The sequence below is a fragment of the Lithobates pipiens genome, unplaced genomic scaffold (genome assembly GCF_037356315.1).
Source record: "Lithobates pipiens isolate NorthernLeopardFrog02 unplaced genomic scaffold, aLitPip1_a1.2 Scaffold_8, whole genome shotgun sequence".
Lineage (NCBI taxonomy): Eukaryota > Metazoa > Chordata > Amphibia > Anura > Ranidae > Lithobates > Lithobates pipiens.
In genome coordinates this window covers 278,046,962-278,064,102 of record NW_027507903.1, presented here as the reverse complement: position 1 = coordinate 278,064,102, position 17,141 = coordinate 278,046,962, and the positions used below count along the sequence as shown (strand labels likewise).

At 42.4% G+C, this 17,141-nt stretch overlaps 1 protein-coding gene across 2 annotated transcripts in view; it reads left to right on the top strand.

Annotated features, from left to right (window-relative positions):
- The window catches only part of CFAP54 (cilia and flagella associated protein 54), a 538,848-nt gene that overhangs the window by 206,009 nt on the left and 315,698 nt on the right, over positions 1 to 17,141 (top strand). For both annotated transcript variants that reach the window (XM_077472059.1, XM_077472058.1), the window contains exon 27: positions 10,524 to 10,646. In XM_077472059.1, the coding sequence (XP_077328185.1) occupies positions 10,524 to 10,646 (123 nt within the window). The remainder of the gene's footprint in view (positions 1 to 10,523; positions 10,647 to 17,141) is intronic.

The window sequence follows — 17,141 nt, the reverse complement described above, 5'->3', positions numbered from 1 at the left end:
GTGTCCTAGGAGGTTTGACAGCTTTTGCTCAGCACTGCAGAAAAAAAAGCTTACTAAATTTCCGTCTGTATTTTTACTAGCTCTTTTATTTTTCTTCATTCAAGATACTTGGTAAAACATAGATATTTTTCTTCTTTGATGTCTTCAATCAAGACTTCAATTATGCTGTTTGAGCTAGTCTCTGCACAGCAGCTATCTGGATCAAGGTTCTTTCAGCAGCAGCTTTCCAGGTTGCACCTCAGGGAACTGAAGATTGCATGGCTTGTTGGGAATATGACCTTTGGACACTAGGGTCTGTATTTTGGTGATTTCCAGACCCTTGTGTAGAGTGTAACTTAGTCACAGAGCAATCTCCAGGTCCAGAGCTGCGGCACAGCCACTGGTGTGACCCAGTCTTTCAGGACTCCTGTAGTAAGTGAAGCTGGTCTGGCTGAAGCACCAGGAGTTACCTCATTGATGGTATCAAATGGATTTATTTTCAAATCCCTTCCACCGTCATTTTGCTGTGGTAATTTTTAAGGCTGATGAAAAAGAGCATTGACATGATCTGCTATGGGGAGTGTAGCGCACATGCGTACCATGTTTATTTTACTGCTATTCAGTCTAGTGGAAGAAGAACTTCATCTGGTCTGGGGTCTAGTTCCACTGCCTGTCTTCAGTAACTTGGTCACCCTCATTGTCATATAGAATTATATACTTAGTGGTTAGGTAGGTTTGCTGTGTGGTTGCCACACCTTTAAAACACCTATGGATGTTTGTTAGAAGGGTTTATTTTCATCCTTTTGGTCCTGATGTTTATTGTATTCTAGTTTGCATTGCAATAAGTCCTCATTCCTGCCTGCCTTTATATACATGTTGTTGATCACTCCACTTTCACCTTAGAAAAGATTTAGGGTAGTGCTCTTCAGTTTTGGAGAGCTAAGGGTTTCTTCTATTATCTCCATTTTCCTGTGTCCCTCAATGGACAATAAAAAAAAATTGTATGTACTGAAGCTGGCTTAATATATTTTGATTGCATCACTGTGCATTGTATTGTGCTGCAGCGCATGTGTGTTGGAGCTGCATTGCCTCAAAATGAATGGCACTGCAATGAGTAAATCCACATGTTACCCATACTGTATCACCAATGTGTGTTTGACCCATCTTTTGGGCCCCATCATACATAGGTATGCCCTTGTTATCAGGTTTTGAAATTGTTACCATTCTACACATGGGAAGGTTCCTAGAGGAATGAACATCTTTTGATATCTCCATTTATCACTCTACCAATCTGGGTTCCTAAAACTTTAACCGTACTTTCACTTACTATATATTATACATTTCTACCTGTCCCACCAGCATCTAAAACAGCCACTCTGATAGGATAGCTTCATTGAAGAGAAGTTCTTTTTATATTTCAATATTTTTTATTAAAAGAACAAAAAAGTTTAGAATAACCAGACACATTGCCAGAAAGGCGTAAATTTTTGGAATCGTCGCATCACAATACAGAGAAATAAAAGGTATGGCTATAATCATCTATCACAATAACAGAACGTAACAGGTGTGATATGTATCTAGAAATGAATGGGGGTTAACAGTAGTCTCCCAGCTATATTCCGGAGTACCCCTGTATGAAGGGAAGGTAGAGATCCAGAGTCACGGGAAGTCCCGGTTGCGATCCCTGGGACAATCTCAGGACTCACAGTCTTATGTGGCCCCATACGTGATCGACTGTATTCTGTATAAAATTTCTGAAAGAGAAAACAAGTAATGAAGAGAAGAAAAGAGAGAAGAGAGAGAGAAACAAGGGAAAAGAGGGAGATGAGGAGAGCGAGGGTCATCCTGGAGTTTACTACTGAGTTGAAATCAATCCACGGGTCCCATATCTTGTTAAATTTCTTGGTTTTATTACAAAGAATATGGGTGAGTTTATCATTAATCATAATCCAATTGAGTTTACTTTTAACCTGGTCAAGAGAAACTACAGACTGTTTCCAGTGTCTAGCAATTGTGATTCTCGCCGCCAACAATATATAGTTAATCAATTTTACAGATTTTTTGGGTGTTTCGTCAGGTAGTTTGTGTAAGAGAGCGGCTTCTGGAGATCTGCGATCTGTTAAGAGGGGGATTGCCACCAGATAGGGTGCATCGTCCCCAACTGTCCACATCGTCGGAAGCAGTTTGGCGAAGTAGAAGGATGCATCTTAGCTACCCTAGTGGGTATCAAGTACCCACATAGGAGCGTTTTATAGTTGGCCTCTATAAGAGTGGTATTAATGGAAATTTTGGATAGCTGATAAGCAATATCTTGCCATTCAGTCAGATCAAAGGTAAGGTTCAAATCCCTTTTCCACTGGTCCATATAGGCAAGTTTTGAGTCTGGCTTAGTAAAAGAAGTATATATCGCAGATATCCGATCCCTCTGGAAGGCTCTGGCCTAACATGTCAATTCAAATGTTGTAAGCGTAAGGGGGCCCACCACTTGGTTAAGTTTGGATATGACAAACCATGCGATTTGGTTGTATCAAAATATTTAATTAGGAGGCATTAGAAACTTGTCTTTAAAATGTTGTATAGTATATAACTGATCCCCGTTAAGGAAATCGCCAATTCTCAGTAGCCCCTTATTGGGCATCTATGGAGCAATCTCGATGGGCAATCTGGGCTGCTTGGTAATATGCTTGTAAATTGGGAAGACCAAGCCCCCCCTCCATAGGTTTAGGTGTATAAAGTGTTCACTTTTGTATTCAAGGTATCTTGTTACCAATTTTCCAATGCAAATAAAAAAGGGGATATTGGGCATCCCTGTCTCGACAGGGAATAGTGGTGATTTATGACCTCTAATGGAAACTTGGGCTACTGGGGAATTATATAACGTTTTCAGCAGGGAAAGGAACGTAGGACCGAACCCTAGGGTCTCAAGAGTGACAAAAAGGTAGTTCCAATTTAGGCTATCAAAGGCCTTATTAAGGTCCAGTGAAAGGAGCAAGAGTTCCCGGGTGAGTGGAGCATCCCGCGAGATCAGGTTACGCGCCACTGAGATCAGGGTTATGGATCTACAAATTTGATCTAGGGTCTGATGTCCCGTTATAAATCCCGTTTGGTCTTTATGAATGTAATGTTCTAAAAAGGTGTTAAGGTGAGAGGCCAAAATTTTCATAAGGATCTTTAAATCGCAGTTTATTAGTGAAATTGGGCAGTAGTAACGAACGTCAGTAGGGTCCCTGTTGGGTTTAGCGTTAACACTAATATAGGCTTTATTTTCATGCAAAGGGACCGTACTGCCATCCCACAGGGAATTAAAATAAAGAGCCATCTGTAGAACTAATTGTCTGGAATTTTTTTTATAATAAAGATTAGGAAGACCATCGGGGCCAGGAGATTTATGGAGTGAGAGTGTTGTGATAGCATCGCAGATCTCCTCGCCCATAAAAGGTTGGTCCATAAGGTCTTTATGATCATCTGTGATGGACAAGAGGAGGAGATTCCCCAAGAATTCCCTAATGGATGGAGGGGCCGCGTCCCAAGGACTTCCATATAGATCAGCAATCATGGAGCTCCCGAATAATTTTTTGGGGGTCCTGAGAGAGATGGCCTACTGACAGTCTAATTTTGGGGACTGCCAGGTGGTAGTGCCTAAGGGTAAGCTTGCATGCTAATAAAGAACCTTGGTGGTCTTGCCAAGCGAAAAACTTGTGATTCGTCCACTGTAGTTGTTTCTCGGCCTTAGTGGTAAGGCAGATATTAAGTTCCAAGCGGGATTGTTCCATTTCAATAAATAGATTAGAGGACGGAGAGCTGTTTCATTGTAGAACATACGTATGTAATCAATAGTAGATGTATGATTCCATTGTTTGAGTTATACACTCGCGTGAAGCGACTGAAATGTCTACTTTTCTTTCTATACTATTTTGCTATTCAACTACTATTTTTGTACTTATTCTTGAAAATTTCAATAAAAAATACTTTTAAAAGAGGACGGAGAGCGTTTATGTTGTTTAGTTAAAGCTTCAAACTCCCTGGTCTTGGCAGAGATCAATTCAGTGTGAGCTTTTTTGAGTCTGGAGGACAAATGAATAAAGGTTCCCTGGACAGAAGCTTTGTGTGTGGCCCTGTTAATAGCAGGGGATGTGTCTCAGTGGAATGTTAATATCAAAGTAAGTTTGTAAATAGTTAGAAATCTCAAGACAGTGAGATTCGTCACCGAGTAGAGATTCATTCAGTTGCCAATGTGGATTTGTTGTCCTACTGGTAAGGTCCGAGATCTGAGCCATAACGGGGTCATGGTCCGACCAGGAAGTAGATAATATCTTGTCAGACTTAAATTTAGGCAACAGTCCTGAGAGGAGAAATATGTGATCTATACGTGAATAATGTCTCATGTGTTCTTGAATAATGAGAGTGATATCTAGCGGTGGGGTTTGCTTCCCTCCAAGCATCCACTAAATCATAATGATAAATCAGTTGTGCAAATTTGTGACTCTGTTTAGGAGGGGGTCGGAGTCCTGCGGTGTGTGATTTGTCTTTAGAGAAGTTCTTTTTACAGAAACAATGCCTAGAGCCTAAATACTTTTTGCTATACCCTAAAAATTGTGCTTCCAGGAGAGAGATTATTCAGCTCAAATGCAGAGAGGATCACCTGTCACTTAACAGCACAGTCTACTAATGACCGCAAAAAGCTTATTCACAGCAAAGATGGGTGCAAATTTAGGGTCAGTCAGGATTTATTAAAAAAAAAGTGCATGCATAGGTCCTTTGTACCAAAGCTAAATACATTTCAATAGAAATGCGTTGGTACTAGATATAAAAGTTGGAAGCATGTTACCCGGAACATTGTTACCATGCTATCAGAGTTAGTAAAGCCACATTACCCAAATCTGTAAATTGATGTCACTGGGGCCAGAAAGAATATTTTTTTTTTATTCAATAAATTTAAAATAAAATTAAATTGAGTTAATATAAGTGAAATACAAACATTCAGTGTGTAAAGTACAGTACAAGTCTCAAAGAGCAGTCAGGTACAATTCTTTCATGTGGATAATTCAGTAGTATTCAAAAACTTCTGAGTATACAACGTTTAGGGTATAATGTTCATTACTTATCATGTAGCCATACAGGGGGGAGCCAAACTCCTTTCTGTCCAGATGCTCCAGGACTTGGGGAAGGCATCATATTTCAGAGCGTTCATGGCCAACAGACGCTCAAAGGTATAGTTATCATTGCCCAATCTCACCACATCTGAGAGGTTAGGAGCTAGAGTTGGTTTCCAGTTCCTAGGTACTGCTAAGTGTGGTACTAGTAATATGTGGGTAACAACTGGTTGGTATGGGGGTGGGTAGAGGTCTATCCCTATGTTCAGTAGGGCTAGGGCAGAAGTTGGGCTTACCAATATCCCCTGCAAGTGGATACTAATTTGAATGTTTGTCTCCTGAAGCTGGTGAGCAGGGATGAGTTTGATGTTTGAGTCAAACGTAAGTTCGACTCATACATCGGCTGTTCATTTGTTCGTAGAACCAACAAACATATGGTGCGCTCGCTGCAAGTTTGCCTGCCGTGTAGTGCCCATAATGCACTGCAAAATTGCAATGCATTGACAGCTGCTGATTGGCCAAAGCATGCACCTGACATGCATGCTTTTGCCAATCACAGCGCCATGTGCTGTGAGAGCCATGATTGGCCAAAGGCAGTGTGCTTTTCATAGCTAAGGGGCTAAGTCCACACCCCAATCTATATAATGTTGCTGATTACATGGCGGCTGTATATAGTGAATGAACGGAGATTAGGCAGGTAGTGCAGTGTACAGTCAGTCAGTGTAGTATATATAACACAGCTCAGAGTATATAGTGCAGCTAGTGAAGTATATATAATACAGTTCAGAGTATATAGTGCAGTCCGTGTATTATATATAATACAGTTCAGATTATATAGTGCAGTCCCTGTAGTATATATAATAGAATTCAGAGTATACAGTGCAGTCTGTGCAGTATATATAATGCAGTTCAGAGTATACAGTGCAGCCAGTGTAGTATATATAATACAGTTCGGAGTATATAGTGCAGTCCGTGTAATCTATATAATACAGTTCAGAGTATATAGTGCAGTCCGTGTAGTATATATATATAGTCCAGAGTATATAACTCAGTCCGTGTATTATATATAATACAGTTCAGATTATATAGTGCAGTCCCTTTAGTATATATAATAGAATTCAGAGTATATAGTGCAGTCTGTGCAGTATATATAATACAGTTCAGAGTATATAGTGCAGTCCGTGTAGTATATATACAGTCCAGAGTATATAACTCAGTCCGTGTATTATATATAATACAGTTCAGATTCATATAGTGCAGTCCCTTTAGTATATATAATAGAATTCAGAGTATATAGTGCAGTCTGTGCAGTATATATAATACAGTTCAGAGTATATAGTGCAGCCAGTGTAGTATATATAATACAGTTCAGAGTATATAGTGCAGTCCGTGTAATATATATATACAGTCCAGAGTATATAGCTCAGTCCGTGTATCATATATAATACAGTTCAGAGTATATAGTGCAGTCAGTGTAGTATATATAATACAGTTCAGAGTATATAGTGCAGTCCATGTATTATATATAATACAGTTCAGATTATATAGTGCAGTCCCTTTCGTATATATATAATAGAATTCAGAGTATATAGTGCAGTCTGTGCAGTATATATAATACAGTTCAGAGTATATAGTGCAGTCAGTGTAGTATATATAATACAGTTCAGAGTATATAGTGCAGTCCGTGTAATATATATTATACAGTTCAGAGTATATAGTGCAGTCTGTGTAGTATATATAATACAGTTTAGAGTATGTAGTGCAGTGCAGAGTATATAATACAGTGTATTGAAATGGTTGAGGGAAACCCTATGACAGAATTAAGAAAAAAAATGGCGTGGAGTCCCCCCCCCAAAATCCATTTGGGTTTGGTATAGGTTTTAAGGGGAATTCCACACCAAAATAAAAAAAAACAGCATGGAGTCCCCCCTAAAATCAATACCAGGCCCTTTAGGGCTGGCATAGATTTTAAGGGGAACTCCACACTAATTTTAGAAAACATGGCATGGGGCCCCCCTAAAATCCATACCAGACCCTTATCCGAGCATGCAGCCTGGTAGGCCAGGAATAGGAGGGAACGAGCACCACCCCCCTTCTGAACCATACCAGGCCGCTTGCCCTCAACATGGTGGCGGGGCTTTGGGGGGCCCCCCAAAGCACCTTGTCCCCATGTTGATGGGGACAAGGGCCTCTTCCTGACAACCCTGGTCGGTGTATTAAAAATGCACTGATTACTGTGTAAATGTCACTGACAGGGAAGGGGTTAACACTAGGGGCGATCAAGGGGTCAAATGTGTTACCTAGGGAGTAATTCTAAATGTGAGGAGAGGGCACTAACTGGCCTCTATACAAGGAACTGTCAGTCTCCTCCCCCTGACAGGACATGGATCTGTGTGTTGATGGGGACAAAGGCCTCTTCCCGACAACCCTGGCTGGTTGTTGTCGGGGTTTGTGGGGGGGCCCCCAGATCCCGGCCCCTCTATGTGAATGGGTATCGGGTACATTGTACTCCTACCCAGTCACAAAAAAAAGTAAAAAAGTCAAAACCACAACCGGCCTTTTTTTGACAATTCTTTTATTAAAAAAAAAAAAAAGATGTGTCTTGTGATGTACATCCATCTTCAATCACGCTGCCCAACGGACCCGAAAAATAGAAAAACAAAAAAGCTCCACCTCGATGGGAGGCCTCCTGGTGACTGCTGTCTTTTGGCTTTGACAGCTGTTATATAGGCAAGGACAGGGCCACACGGTAATGTAACCGAGGAGCCCACCCCCTTCTGACCTCATGTGATGCCAGAGGGGGCAGGGTCATCCAGTTACATCAGCGGATGGCCCCGCCTTTGTCTATAGAAGAGTTTTTACAACGAAAAGACAGCAGTCACAGGAGTCCATCGAGCGGCGTGATTGAGGATGGATGTACATCACAGGACGCTTTTTTTTCTTTTTTAATAAAGGAATTGATAAAAACTGTCTCTTGTGGGGACAAGGTGCTTTGGGGTGGGGGGCATGTTGAGGGCATGTGGCATGGTATGGTTCAAGAGGGGGGGCACTTTCTCGCCCCCCCAGTCCTGAACTTCAGGCTGCATGCTTGGATAAGGGTCTGGTATGGATTTTGGGGGGGCTTACATGTTTGCTAGAACATTTTGCTAGTTCCAGGTGTTCTGGTGTGAACCAAACTGGGGGGGGGGGGTGTTCAGCCCATCCCTACTGGTGAGATTAGGGGAAGCTACATTTCTAAGGACAGTCTCACTATTTTAGGAAGGACAATGAGTAACTGGGGGATTGAAGTCACCTGAGACTGAAGGACCATGTTACCAGAGGTCGCATGCTCATAATACCCGTAGCACTGTTCCCATTTGGTGAAGTTAACACGGTCATAGTAACCTGTGATTTATTCCCATTAGAGCTGCACAATTCTGGTTAAAATGAGAATCGCAATTTTTTTGCTTAGAATAAAAAGATCACGATTCTCGCAGCGTAAAATGTTTCACAAAAAAAATGGGCTAACTTTACTTTTTTTTTTTAATTCATTAGAGTAATAAAAAAAAAATTGCATTTGAAAGATCGCTGCGCAAATACAGTGTGACATAAAATATTGCAACAACCACCATTTTATTCTCTAGGGCAGTGATGGCGAACCTTGGCACCCCAGATGTTTTGAAACTACATTTCCCATGATGCTCCTGCACTCTGCAGTGTAGTTGAGCATCATGGGAAATGTAGTTCCAAAACATCTGGGGTGCCAAGGTTCGCCATCGCTGCTCTAGGGTGTCTACTAAAAAAAATATATATATATAATGTTTGGGGGTTCTAAGTAATTTTCTAGCAAAAAAAAAGATTTTTTACTTGAAAACAACAAATTTCAGAAAAAGTTTTAGTGTTTAACCACTTGCCGACTGCTGTCCGCATATATAAGTTGGCAGAATGGCACGGCTGGGCAAAGTAACGTACCCGTACGCTACTTTGAAATTCCCGCCATGCGTGCGCGAGCGCCTGCCGCAAGCTCTGTGACCGTGCCTGCTGGACCCGCGGACTCGATTGCCGCGGGCATACCCGCAATTGTGTCACGGAGCTCAAGAATGGGGAGAAGCCAATGTAAACAGCATCTCCCTGTACTGCCTAATGACAGGACACTGATCGTCTGCTCCCTATCATCGAGAGCAGCGATCAGTGTCCACGTCACACACAGCCCATCCCCCAGACAGTTAGAAACACTCCCCCTAGGACACACTTAACCCCTCCCTGCCCCCTAGTGGTTAACCCCTTCACTGCCAGTGACATTTTTACAGTAATCAATGCAATTTTAAAGCATTGATTGCTGTATTAATGCCAATGGTCCCAAAAATGTGTCAAAACTGTCTGATGTGTCCGCCATAATGTCGCAGTCACAATAAAAATCGCTGGTCGATGCCATTACTAGTAAAAAAAAAAATATTAATAAAAATGCCATAAAACTATCCCCTATTTTGTAGACGCTGTAACTTTTGCGCAAACCAATCAACAAACGCTTATTGCGATTTTTTTTCCTGCCAAAAATATGTAAAAGAATACGTATCGGCCTAAACTGAGGAAAATAAATGTTTTTTTTTTTTTATAGATTTTTGGGGGGTATTTATTATAGCAAAAAGTAAAAAAAGTTTTTTTCCAAATTGTCGCTATTCTTTTGTTTATAGCGCAAAAAAAAAAAAAACGCAGGGGTGATCAAATACCACCAAAAGAAAGCTCTATTTGTGGGAAAAAAAGGACGCCAATTGTGTTTGGGAGCCACGTTGCACGACCGCGCAGTTGTCAGTTAAAGCGACACAGTGCCGAATCGCAAAAAGCGCTCTGGTTAGGAAGGGGGTAAATCCTTCCAGGGATGAAGTGGTTAAGTGGTTAAACTTTTTTCACTTGCACACAAAGTCTATTCCATTGACAAATTGTTGCAATGTTTATACTTAAGTTCAACTGATAAAGAATGTTGTGATTCTTGGCAGACTGCCCAGTTTTTCTCTTCTTTTCTTTTGAGGGCTGTGGCATCAGAAGAGCAGAGAGAATTCTTTGCATAGAAAGAATTGTGAAACGCTTTAGTCAAGATTGCGATAACGATTCTTGGTGATTAATCGTGCAGCTCTAATTCCCATGTACCGTATACTACAGTATAGCTGCACTGCACAAAGTTTTGAGTTCATTTTACCTGTAGTGCCAACTCAGCTGCTTTCTATCTGTGGTAAATAAAACCAAAGCACAGTGACCAAAATTCACATGGAAGCACCAGTGACCAAAACTCACATGGAAGCACCAAATATGTGTTGACTATGCAAAGGATCTTTACCTAATTAGACCGATTCTTAATAGTCATTATTTAATGTGCTATAATAAGAGTAAGATATTACAATAGACGATTATTTTCTAGCAACAAAGAGGTTAATACTATAATGCATAATTTCACATTTTTGTTCATGTTTTCAGATCCTAATTAAATGCTTGGCAGTTTTTCAAGAGATCCCCAGCAGCACCTGGCAGAAAAAACAGGCTGGTGTAACAGAGGGCGTACTGTACATGACAGCCTGCATCGTGTATTATGTAGCCAAGGTACTTATTTAGATGCTTCCAACATGGCAATCAAAAGAATGCTTATTATATTTCTATTTTAGGATGACATTCAAAGCAAACACTTCTCCTGTTACTTATGTATTTCTGATAATTGAACATATCATTATTTCTGAGTCGTGACCCTTTTATGAGCCTGTGTAAATATTGTGTATGATTAACGGATTAATGCATTTAATAATCTACCCTGTCTAATCCCATGATATGTATATTTTCTTTTACTACCACAAAGGCAGGAGAAGCTGTAGGAGTCTGGTTCACTAAAAGCAAAATTGCCAGGTTCATATCGTAGAAGAGAGCATTTTCCAATGTACAGCTACCTGCCGCAGCCAATTGAAAGTTATCTGTCTTTGATATCTCTTTAGATGTTTGAATTCTGGTTTCTGTGGGTGCCTAAAATTTACACTAAACTGTAATTTTACACACTGCTGTGTATAAAAAGCAATTTCCAGATATTATGATGATCTGCCTGACGCCATCAGAAGATTTAGATGCTTTTGTAGCAGCTTAGAGATTCTCAGTCGTGCTACGGCCTCATGTCAGCAGGCGTGGTTCTCCTGCGTTGACATGCATGGAAATGCTTGTCCAATGCAGGTCAGCAAAACCCCATTGACTTTAATTGAGCAGTGCAGACACATGGCAGATAAGGGCTATGTATGACCTACTTTGCATTGTGTTACATTGTGTCCTATTAAAGTGCATTGTGTTTGAATAGGAAATGCAGCATTTAAAAAGAATGCCGTCAACATGATCCCTAAGATGATAGTTTTGCAGCACCCAATTCATGAGCATTATAGCATATCTAAGGCCAGTTTTTTTATATTTTGTATAGAGTGGAATATTGTAAAGCAACTACATGGGATCAGTAACGAGAAGTTTTTTTCATGCTAATACTAAAATATACCAGCTATATTTGCAATTTTAACTTGTATATTCAATATATACAACAATGACACACATAGTGAGGATGCTAGTGAAATTGAATACAAGCAAATATCTCCATCCCAATCTTATTCGTAACGCATCTCTGGCAGGGCCGTCTTTAATTTTGATTGGGCCCTGGGCAAACATTTTCTTGGGGCCCCCCCTCCACTTACTGATTGGCTGCTAGAGATTAAAGCAGATCACTACTGTTCGCTGATTGGTTGCTACAGGTTAATGCACATCATTACCTCTCACTGAGACTGCGGACATACTGCGGGAGACAATCAGAGACTGCAGACATACTACAGGAGACAATCAGAGACTGCGGACATACGGCAGGAGACAATCAGAGACTGCGGACATACTGCAGGAGACAATCAGAGACTGCGGACATACTGCAGGAGACAATCAGAGACTGCGGACATACTGCAGGAGACAATCAAAGACTGTAGACATACCGCAGGAGACAATCAGAGACTGCGGACATGCTACAGGTGATGGTCAGAGAACTTTCAGCAACGCACAGCTTGACAGTTGAATAACACAGCTCAGGGTTTAAGCAGTCAGGCATTTTATGGGTGCAAGGACATACCTGGGCAGCCAAACCTACTACATACATTTAGAGGTATGTTGGCGGGGCTTCCATTCTCTGATCTCACTACAACAGCCGGGAGCTCCACTGATGTTTGTAGGGGGCCCCGTTACCCGTGAATTGGGGCCCCAATGAAGGTTTTGCAGAGTGCACAGAGGACACGGGAGGCTGTATTCCCGTGCTAGCCATCTGAGAGGGGGCGGGGCCGGGAGCTCCACTGACGCTCTGACCCCGCCCCTGTGCAGCCTGTATGCTCGGAACAGCTGTGGTGAGAGCCAGTGATCGGAGTGGGAGCGTCAGTGGAGCTCCTGGCCCCGCCCCCTCTATACTGGCTGGGGAATACAGAGGTCCAGCTCCACTGACGCTCCCACTCCGATCACTGGCTCTCACTACAGCCGCTCTGTTCCGAGCATACAGGCTGCACGGGGGCGGGGTCAGAGCGTCAGTGGATCTCCCAGCCCCGCCCCCTCTCAGCTGGCTAGCATTGGAATACAGCCTACCGTGTCCTCTGTGCACTCTGCAAAACCTTCATTGGGGCCCCAATTCGCGGGTAGCAGTGCGGGACCCCCTACAAACATTGGGCCTAGGGCAGGTGCCCCGTTTGCCCTGCGCTAAAGACGGCCCTGATCTCTGGCCATTCTTAAAGGGCATTCATGCGTCTGCGTTTATAAATGTTTTAATACATATTTAAAATTAATGTAAAATGCAGGATGAGTTAGGTGATAATTCATATAAATTGCATGTAAAACCCATGTAATGCATGGTTTACATGGATCTTGTATTAAAATAAAAGCCGGAACTCCCTACTTACGTTATGTTACTTTTAAAATGTAATGTTGTAACATGCACTAAAAACACCCTGCACTGCATTAAAAATGCTTTCAGAACACATGTAAAATGCTTATTCAAACATGCATGAAAACATGCATATTTTCCAACGCTCCGCTGTGAATGACCCTCAGTCTAGAGCTCCAAACTGTGGCCCGTAGGCCTAATACGGACATTTGCTTGCTTTTATATGGCCCTTGAGGCCTTATTCCTGCCATGGACACCAACAATAGGGGGAAATTGCTGCCACTGACATCAATAATAGGACACTATTTCTCCCACTGACACCAACAATGGGACATATTTCCTCCCAACGACACCAACAATGGGACCTATTTCCTCCCAATGACACCAACAATGGGACATATTTCTTTCCAATGACACCAACAATCGGGCACAATTCCTTTCACTGACACCAAAGACATTGGGACATTGTTTACTTCAACTGGGCACAGTCCGCCCCCCTGAAAGTCTGAATGAGAGTAAACTGGCCCTTTGTTTAGAAAGTTTGTATACTTATCTGCCCCGTGAAATGGTTTTGCACAAAGTAGCCCCAATTCTCCTCTTCTCAAGTCCCTCACCAGCGCTTCTGACTCCTCCCTCCCCCACAGCAAGCAGCTTCCTATGTGGGCACCCAAGCTGAGCCACAGCTCTGTGTGTCCATTCAGACATGGAGCCACAGTTCAGCCCCGCCCCTCTCTCCTGATTGGCTAACTGACTGATAGCAATGGGAGCCAATGGCGCTGCAATCAGTAGGGAGAGTCCCGGACGGCCGAGGCACATTGCTGGATAGAGATGAGGCTCAGGTAAGTATTGGGGGGGGGGGGGTGCTGCACATAGAATGCATTAGGATAAAAAAAAAACTTCTACCTTTAACCACTTCAGATCCGCGCTATTGCCAAATGACGGCATTAGCGCGGACCTACATTTCCGGGACTACGTCTATTGACGTCGTCCCGGTTACGAGCGGCCTGCGCGCCCCCTGAGGGGCGCGCGCGGCGCGCTCTGTGATCGGCGAGTCCTTGAGACTCGCCTGATCACCGATCCGTGTAAGGGGTCGATCCCGACCCCTTATCACGTGATCAGCTGTCAGCCAATGACAGCTGATCATGTGATAAAACGGAGCCGGTAATCGGCTAGTATTCCTCCTCGCGCTGACAGCGCGAGGAGAAAAAAAAAAGCCGATCGCCGGCGGCCGTGTTCGGGACATCAGTCCCGATCACGGCCAGCAATTCAAGCGGACACCTGCCCCCTGCCAGTGCCCACCTGCCACCCGCAGTGCCATCCTGAAATAAAGTAAGTGCCCCCCTGTCAGTGCCACCCAGCAGTGCCCATAGTGCCCACAGTGCCACCCAGCAGTGCCCACAGTGCCACCCAGCAGTGCCCACAGTGCCACCCACAGTGCCACCCAAAATCTGCCTCAAAGGTGCTGCACCCCAGTGCCGCCCATCAGTGCCCAGCAGTGCCGCCCATCAGTGCCCAGCAGTGCCGCCCATCAGTGCCCAGCAGTGCCACCTATCAGAGCCACCTATCAGTGCCACCTATCAGTGCCCATCAGTCCCATCTATCTGTGGTACCTATCAGTGCCCATCCGTGCCACCCATCCGTGCCACTTATCCGTGCCACCCATCTGTGCCATCTTATCTGTGCCCATCTTTGCCCATCAGTGCCGCCTTATCTGTGCCCATCGGTGCCGCCTTATCTGTGCCTATTAGTGCCGCCTTAACTATGCCTATCAGTGCCCACCAGTGCAGCCTATCAGTGCCCACCAATGCAGCCCATCAGTGCCCACCAATGCAGCCCATCAGTGCCCACCAATGCAGCCTATCAGTGCCGCCTAATCAGCGCACTTCAATGAAGGAGAAAAATGACCCGTTTGCAAAATTTTATAACAAACTATTAAAACATGATTTTTTTTTTTTTTTTTTTGCATCTTTTTTTGTTTGTTTAGCAAAAAATAAAACTCCGAGCTGTAACTAAATACCACCAAAAGAAAGCTCTATTTGTGGGAAAAAAATGATAAAAATTTCATTTGGGTACAGTGTTGTATGACCGCGTAATTGTCACTCAAAGTGCATCAGCGCTGAAAGCTGAAAATTGGTCTGGGACTGAGGGGGGTTTAAGTGCCCAGTAAGCAAGTGGTTAAAACCACTTTAAATACAGTTGTTTGGAGGTGACATCACAGCTGGCATTACAAAGAATACCTTTTCTTTTAATATTTGTATTTAATTAAACAACATGATCCACGTACAAATATAAAGATAAGCGTTTGGCAGGGTAGTAAAACTCTATGAAAATACAGTATGTCATCTGTGCACCAGATTACAGATTTAAAAAAAATGCTTTTATTGCACAATAATCACATAATAAGGTAACATTTTTGTGCACAAACAACATATATTTAAAAAAAACTTTCTTTATGATACTCCTTGAAGTGTCTGAGTGCCATGTATACTTCTGTTAACACAAATAACCTTAGCCTAAAGTAGGACAAAATAACATTTTTCTATTATTGGCTAGAGTAGGGAAAGCATAAATCTCTATTGTGTTTTTATTGCTATTAAAAAAAAAATGAATAAAGAAAGGCTTTTTGTATGTTTGGAGCACAATTTAACACTTCAATTTTGGAAATGGCTATATGACATTCTATTTAGCTTTTAGAAGAGTAGGAGAAAGTGACATTTGCTGTACTTTTTTATATGGTAATCTAAAGTGAAATATCCTGCAGCAGGCCTTCCGGCTACATCTCTCAAGGACACTGTTCTGGACGCAGGGTTAAATTTACACAAAATGGTGCCCTGGGCAGAAATTAAAGTGCATCCACCTGTGCTGGGCTACTGTAACAGCACAGGGCCATTAGAAACCTATTGTTATATACAGAATCATTGCTACAATGTCAGAGGAATTATCATAGTCACATTAAAAGAAGAACAAAGTTAATGGAACCAGAACAATTTCATTCTACAAGCTGGTAATGCCATACCAGCCAGTAAGTGATACCATTTCACCAGAAACACTGTCACCAAGATATTAAGATCAGTGAGTCTGTTTTGCCCAAAGCTGAAAAGGCCAGAATGGTATTGTCATGCTACCAAGAATTAGAAATCATATTAGTGCGGACTGTGTTGTTAAGCTTCTAAAATCGGAAAGGCTGTTTCTATTTTCAAATTTTACAAAGTTAATATTACTTTACTGACACTGTATTATTCTACCTACCTTGTCTCCCCATGACAGTTTAAAAAATCTTGCCTATTGACGCTTAGGGGCTCATACACACAGAGGGTAAAAAACGAGCTGCAAAGCCACTACCAGTGCCAGGAAAAAACAGCTGTAAAAACTTGCTTTTGGGAGCTTTTTGTATTGGTGTTAATGCACGTGTAGCCGTGCTAGCTTTTAGCGGTGTTTCTCTGCCTCTATTCAAAATCAGTGGTTTCCTCTGAGAGCCCATTGATTTGAATAGAAGTCGCACCAGAAGTCAGATGGTGCAACTTGTGCGCTGAGGATCTTAAAGAGGAAACCCCCGCCAAAATGAAAATTAAAAATAGTGTGAAGTCCCTCCCAAGATCCAAACCAGACCCTTCTGAGGCTGTTCACTTCACTGGGTATATGTGAGGGTTTATATCCACTTTAAGTACATGTAGCGGTGTGTTGCCACTAGTTACTAACATCCACCATGTCACCCTGCTGCCTTCATATATCACCTCTGAGACAATGAACAGTCATTTGCTTTGTTTTAATTTTTTTGTTTATTGAAGGATATAACTTGGTTAGGGAAAGGGGTATATGGGATGCCCATAGATTAAATCACTTTGCCATCATATTTATAAATTAGAACGTTGGTTGAGCCTTGAAGAAATAATGCACATGTATAACATCTACAGCCTCTTCCCTGCATCACCATGAAGATTATTGCTCCTCCTCTGCGTAACTTATGCAGACTATTGCTCCCAGGAATCCTTCCCTCCTGCAAAACTTATTCTGTAGAACATTATGTTTCTTGCCACATCTTTTAAATGCAAAAGAATCCACTCTGAATAGTCTCTAATGCTGACTCTGATGTTGCTGCTACTAGGCCAGAGGCCTGCAGTACCTCTCCCCAGAGGCCTAGTAGTTTAATAACATGTGTTGAATGG